This window comes from Talpa occidentalis, unplaced genomic scaffold (genome assembly GCF_014898055.3).
Source record: "Talpa occidentalis isolate TD23 unplaced genomic scaffold, MPIMG_talOcc4v2.1 talOcc4.891, whole genome shotgun sequence".
NCBI classification, from domain to species: Eukaryota; Metazoa; Chordata; class Mammalia; order Eulipotyphla; family Talpidae; genus Talpa; species Talpa occidentalis.
In genome coordinates, this window is record NW_023605296.1 from 8057 (window position 1) to 15094 (window position 7038).

Below are 7038 nucleotides of genomic sequence, written 5' to 3' on the forward strand. Positions count from 1 at the left end.
GTGCCCCGCCACAGAACCCCATCCTTGATTTTGCTAAGCCTGCAACCTTCAGATGTGGAGTCACCTGAAAACCAAGATCCCCAAGTATGGCAGGTCTCTGGGTGATGATCATTACACTTTGGAATACTTCCTCTTCTGTGCTCCTTGCCAACATACACACACACACACACACACACACACACACGCGGGGGGAGGGGGGGGAGAGAGAGAGACAGAGAGCAGGTCTTGCCCTCTGCTCCCCTTGGCAGTGTGTTTCAGTAAGTCTGCCTGTTCTGTTCCCCGCTTTGTTTCTGGTGAATCCTCGTATACATAAATAAATAAATCTTTTTAAAAAAAAAAACGCTGTATTCTCCTGGAGAAAAAGGACTGGATTGAATTTATCTGTCTGGTTTGCTTACATCCCCTTTGGTGCCCAGATGTCTGAATGTTTGTGTCTCCTCAAAATTCTTATGTTGAGGGGACCTCCCTGGTAGCTTAGGGGTTAAGTCTGAGTGCTAAGCTGATGACATGGTGCAGCAGACCTCTCCTGTCTTGCCCTACTGCTCCCCTCAGCAGTGTATTTCAGTAAATCTGCCTGTTCTGTTCCTGATTCTGTCTCTGGTGAATCCTCCCACCTCTGGCCTGCACCCCAGTTTTTCTATGCAAAAATAAAAATTTTTTAGGGCCTCCCAGGTGGGAGGCGAACCGTAGCCACTGCAGCACTGGTTCGATCCAGCGTGGGTCCCACCTGGCCCGCAGACCTCTCCTGTCTCACCCGCTGCTCCCCTCAGCAGGGTACTTCGTCAGTCTGCCTCTTCTGCTCCCAGCTCTGGCTCTGGTGAATTCTCTCACCCTCCCGCGCTTCTGACTGTACCCAGTGCTTTTATAAATAAATAAACCTTTAAAAAAAAGTCTTTTTTAAAAAAAATACGTATGTTGGATGGTATTGTGATGGTATTTGGATGTGGATGGGTCAGAAAGACAGACCTTTCATGAATGTGTGAGTGTTTTTGTATTAAAGCCCCCAAAAGTTCCCTCACCCCTTTTTCCATGTGAGGTTATAGCTTGAAGGTACTGTTTATGAACCAGCAAGAGGGACCTCACTGAATACCACATCTATATGTGCCATGAAGTCAGACTTCCCAGCCTTCAGAACTGTGAGAAATAACTTTCTGTTGTTTAAAAATCATCAAGTCAGTTGTATCTTGTGATAGCTGAAAACAGTCCAAGACACCAGAGCAAGACCTTAACATAGTGTGTGCTCAGTAAATATTAGCTAGTCAGTGAAGGTAGACATTCCTTTCTTCTCTGGGCATTTTTTTTTCTCTCTTTGCTGAGGCCAGAATAATGCTTCATAAATATATGGAGAGAGAAAGTGCTTTGCAGAGAAATGAGTTGTAGCAATGAATAATCAGCACAGGATTTTTGCAATATTAAAGCTTTTACTCCAATCAAAGATCATTTACTTCCTTTGCACAGAGAACAGCTTCATTGATGCTCTCAGTAATGTAATCTATGTTGCTGGCATTGATACAGGTGAAGTTAATCCGACCACTCTTGGGGATGTAGATATGCTTCTTCTTGACCAGGTACTCCAACTGTGGGACTGATATAATCACAGGGTCTCAGATCCTGAACTACCCACCTCTAACTTCCCTTGAACCCAGGGTGAGTTATGGAGGATAAAGAGTTTCTACATATTGGGAAAGTCCAGAAAAGTCTTTAAAGCAGCCCCACTTTCCTCAGTAAATAATCAAAATATGGAGTGAAGCTAGGGACTGGTCACCTAGTCAGAGTAGTTTGCTCAGATACAAGTCCAAGGTCAGAAAGTGGAGAGCGACTTTTAGACACTTACAATTGAGTCCAAGATAACTGTGTGTCCCAATCTGGTTAGTGATGTGCTCCCAGGAGCCAGGGGTCCCCAGGAGCCGGAGCTTCTCCTTCACCTTTTCCTTGATCAGCATGATGTTCTCCACAACCACTTTTAGACTCTGCTTCCTGTCGAAGGCAGAAAATAAGACATCAGAGTATGAGATTCTCCCAGCTGTCAACCTCCTTGTTACCATTCCACTTCATTCCCCTTCCAAATTCCCCAAGCAGAGTGCCTGAGGGCACACCGGTAGACCTCGGGGCCTGGGATGGTTATGAATGGGAGGGGGATTTCAGTCTACATTAATTTAAGCAAGTCAAGTAAACTCATAGGCATATTTTGCCAGAGTAGCCTGCCCTTGGTTCTTCCTAATCTCCTGTTTTATAGAATTCATATAATTCACTGGCCTGTGTCCAAAAAAAGAATGTCCTATGACCTAATCCCCCAAGCAGAGCAACCCTTGGCATAGCCACTGTTCTTGAAACTGAGTATATAGTGAGTCCTCGGTACATATTCATGAATGAATTGATGAATTCATGGAGTAAAGGGGCAATATGAGAGGCACCCAGCCAAACCCTGTGAATCAGCTAGTCTGTAGGTATCCAGGGGCCCTGCCCATCCCTTTTGTCCCCACCCTTCACTGTTACCATTCTCCATGCAGAGCCGGGTTACTGAGGATGGAGGTGATGATGCGAGCACCCATGGTGGGAGGGGTTAGCCACAGGGCCCGGGCAATGGCCCTCAACTGGGAGAGGACACACAGCAAGAGTTGGTTGTTGAGCGTCACCACGACCAGGATCCCCACTCCTTCATCTGCCGCAGTGAGACAGACAGCCTCATTCTCAGTCTCCTCCTCCCTTACCAGAGCCATCCCCCTAGGACTCTGTCTCCAACCTTGCAGTAGAAAGGACTGAACAACAGGACCCATATTCCAGTCTAGTCAAGCTGGTATCCAGCCTTCTGGAAGTTCCCAGAGGCTCTTCTGGAAGAAGTACCCATAAGAAAGAGCCTTAAAAGTGGAAGGAACTTGAAAAATCTAAGTATTATCCCCTTGTTTTACAGTTGAGCCAACAGAGATTTAAGGGAGTGAAATGATTTAACCAGATTCTGTTTCAGTAGTGGGGCTGAAAGACATCACAAAATCTGACTTCTAGCTCAGTGTTATTCCCTTCTGCCTTCATGGTGCTCTCTCTGGAGGACTTGGTTCTCGCCAGAGGGTGGGAGATATCAAAAATATTAGATGGTTCAGCACTTCATCAAAAGCCCTCCCTTTCTCTGCACACATCATACCATAAATGCCAAAACTCTTGGACAGGAATTGACTGCAGAAGAATTCAAAGCCACGGCATACAAAGTATTGTAAGAATCTAGTATCTTCTTCCACATCACCAGTTAAGAAACCTTGCCAGGGAATGTCAAAAAATGGGAATATCTGCTTGTTCTGTAAGAGAAAAGAGAATGAGAAAAGATGAGACTGAGCAAGGAGATGGTAGATGGTGAGAAAAAGGAAAGTCAGGGAGGAGGCTGGGCTCACCTTCATGGTGCACAACAAATTTACCCACTGACTTTCTGTCAGCTGGCAGTTGCCAATGTTCCCGAGCACAAAGATGCTGCCGCGTGGGGCCCGCTGCAGGTGGAGACTCTTATCAGGAGATTCCCCTACCAAGTGCCAGTGACACCAGGGCACTTGGTGATCCTCCTTATTGGTTCTTACTAAAAGGCTAGGCAAACTCACTAGAAAATGCCTTGGATGTCAGACGGGTGGTGGGGAGGAAAGGGAAATAAATCTGTGAATCAGGTCTGGGGAGAAGTTTCTGAGTGGGGCCTCTGTACCTCTGCCACATCAAGGAGCATGTCAGGGTCCACACACAGCTGTTTGGAATTCCAGAAAGAGTGTTCGTAAACTCTAAAGCCCATGTCCTGGAAGATGAGTCCATGATGTTCTGTGGGGACAGAGTCCCCCACCAGCTGGTACACAGGAAATGGAGTGATGGAGACAGACATACCAGAGAAGGGGACTGAGGGTCATTGGCAGGGCAGTGGGACTATAACAGGAAAAAAGGGTGCATACCTTGGCTTGTCCACCATTTTCCTGATGACAGAGAGTGAGGTCAACAGTGAAGATTGCAAATGGGGTGGAAATCAGTAGTAGGGGGCGGGGAACTTCTGTCACCCTCGCCTTGCATTACACTCACCTTTATGAGAAGAAATGATGTAAACTGTTTGAGAATCCTGACACCAAGTTTTGAGGAACTTGGCACCAACTTGGAAGGCACCACTCTCACCAACAGTGTGCAAACCCCCTACCTATAAGCAAAAAATACACAGAAATAACCTTTTAAAAAGAGTAATGGTGGGTCTCCCTGGTGGCTCAAGGGGTAAGTCTCAGGACTATCAAGCTATCAGCAGCCTCTGCAGCATGAGTTCAAAGCCCGGCCAGAGAGCTGACCCACATGGCATAGCAGGTCTTGCCCACTGCTCCCCTCAGCAGTGTGTTTCAGTCAGTCTACCTGTTCTGCTCCCCTCTGTCTCTGGTGAATCCTCTCACCCCCTACACCTCTGGCCTACACCCCAGCTCTTGTATGCATAAATAAAAAAATAAATAAACAAAAATAAAAAGAGTAATGGTGCACTAACACCACATCAGTTTCAGGTCGGTCATTCCTTTCTTGAAACAGCTTGCAAATTAGTGGTGTGGGCTAGTGAAAAAAGCACTGACTTTGGGTTCTGATCCTGGCTAAAGTTATAGGCTCTCTGAGCCTCAGGTGCCCGCTTTTGTCAGTTCCAGGGGATCCCCCAAGGTGTTGGGTTGTGAAATCCAATTTCAGATTGTGAAATCCCTGTGTCTCAGTGAGGAAGGGAGATAGGACTTTTGTTTCATTTTGCTTCACAGCTTTTTTTCCCCACAAAGAAACTACTATTTTAATGTACAAGATAAAAACAAAAAGTTTAATACTTGGAGAGAGGTGCTATTTTTCTGAATGGAAAGACAGAAAGCTGTTGATTCTGCAAAAAATAAAAAGTTCTATCTGGGTTTAATGTAATTCAATTAAATTACTGATGAGACTCTTTAAATTGGCAATATAATCCTAATGGCTCACCTGTAATTAAATTCAATCACAAATGACAGAGTGAAGTGTTCATATAGATAAGGAAGAAAGGTTGGAATATTAATGTATTCATTCCTTCTTTCCTTCATTGTCAGTTGCGTGCTGGGAAGGAGGGCAGCTTCTCACCCTGTTCTCCATAATGGCTTGGCTGTGCTTTCCAAAGAGGAGCTCCACGGAGGACTGGATGAAGGACTCCATGCCCATCTCGGGTATGTACTCATAATCCAGGGAGGGATCCCGTGAGATCTGCAGTCGGATCTTGGCCACCACAGAAGAGATCCAGGTTCACCTTCATTGTTCATGCAGACTATGAGGGAGGGAGCGAAGGGGTCCGATTCTGGGCTCTGCAGACAGCCCACAAACAGGGTGTCCTGGCTTTCCTGGGCCTTTGGAAAGTCGCCCATGAAAAGACAACTTTCCTTTTCCCCCTCTTTGTAAACACAACATGCTGTTAGTGAATGTGTATGATTTTGTGCATTTAGAAAAAAAGCAACTGAAACCGATGCATTGTAAATGGAGAAGATATATAGAATGTGAGAGTTACACACACATGAGACTAAGCAAAGATGATGCTGAATTTCAGTGACAGGAGCTGGTGGCAGTGGGAAGAAGAAACGGAACAAAGTGCAGTGCAGTGTCCATGCAGGTGCTGAAGCATATTGCTGGGGAGGAGGACCTAGCTCTTCCCCAGCCTCTAGAAGGCCCCAGGATGCCCTTGAACTTCTCCCCACTGGGCAATTCTGTTCACAACCACTGACCTCTCCTCTGGCAGAGACTTGAGTTGTCTCCCAGTTCTTCTGGGGCAGTGAAATATTGCCCTCCTGGAAGCAGCTAAGAGATATTAAGTCTCACACTCCTAAACCACTAGGCATTACCTTTATAGGCCAAGAACATCTTATTAGTGTGATCGTCCTGTTTGTAGATCTTTAGCAAGCTGCCTTCTAGCTTCCGGGCGAGGGGCACATCCAAGAACACTGAAAGTGTCGTCATCACTGAGGTGAAAGTGGAGCTAAGACTCTGACTTCTCTCCTCTGCTCTTCCTTGCTTCTAGCCTGAAAGCTAGAAGCCTTCTCCGGAGCCGGGACCATATGAGCCTGCCTCTTCCCAGAAGCTTGGCTGCTGCTCTAGTGCTGAGGTCCTGGCCACCAGAGCAACAGAACCCCACAACTGCAGTCTCCATGGTGGCGATCCTGGAGGGCTATGGGAAGATTCCATGGAGGAGAATCCCTGAGAGAGTGGGCTGGGGCCTTGGAATGTCCAGACACTTCTCCCAATGTGGGGGTCTCTTCTTGTCTCTAGCCTGACATGTAAATGTCAGCCTCTTAGAAGAGCGGGCAAGGCAGGCAGCCAGTGAGCCAGGTGTGGCATCAGCAGTAGTGAAAACCTCAGACCTGCAGTAGCACCAGGCAAGGTTTACACTTAAAAAACTGCTGCTTTCATTTTACTCAGGACTCCAGATTTAAAAAGGAACAGGAAGAAAGCACTGTTTTCTTCCATAGTTATTTTAATAAAGTGTTTCATGTTTGGAAATAGTATAGTTTGCAACTCAGTTAGTCAGTCCTATTTTCTACCTAGAGCCAAGACTTCTATGTTAACAGTTTCAAACGTGACTGAGCATTAAGTGTACAAGGCAGAGGTCAGAGGTGAAAAGAGTCAGCCTCTTTACCTCAGTTTTGCACTTTGCTTTTTCTTTCTTTTTATAAAATAACTTTATAAATGATGATGTAGTCTCAGTTGCTGTCTCACTCAGATACCGTTTACCAGCCCTGTGGGTGGATATGGCTTATCTTTCTACCCACATTCTCTGGAGAATTGCTCTTGGCTCTCAGGAGCCACCTCACCTGGCAGGTAATACTCCTGCCAAAAGGGGTAGCCAATGACTATCTGATGATCTAGGCATACCAAAAACAAGCTCCTGTTGTGGGGTATCTCTGTGGCTCCATTTGCACTCCAGGACCCACCCCCAAATCAGGCCAAGGATACTTGACCTGGGACCACATCATGGCATGGACGCTTCGCCTTCCTAATCCTGCTCCCCTGCCTATGCTGGTTTCTCCTCCAGGGCACTCCCTCTGCTTG

General features: G+C 46.4%; 1 protein-coding gene across 1 annotated transcript; it reads right to left on the reverse strand.

Moving 5' to 3' along the window:
- Positions 1-1419: 1419 nt before the first annotated feature.
- Positions 1420-6136, reverse strand: LOC119235072 (putative aspartate aminotransferase, cytoplasmic 2). Its single transcript, XM_037498111.1, is given in 10 exon segments — positions 1420-1585; positions 1835-1977; positions 2497-2662; positions 3140-3290; positions 3384-3476; positions 3683-3792; positions 4045-4156; positions 5086-5243; positions 5246-5266; positions 5835-6136. Coding segments are annotated over 10 exon segments (1224 nt in total). The 5' UTR covers positions 5950-6136; the 3' UTR covers positions 1420-1430.
- Between the last annotated feature and the right edge of the window lie 902 nt (positions 6137-7038).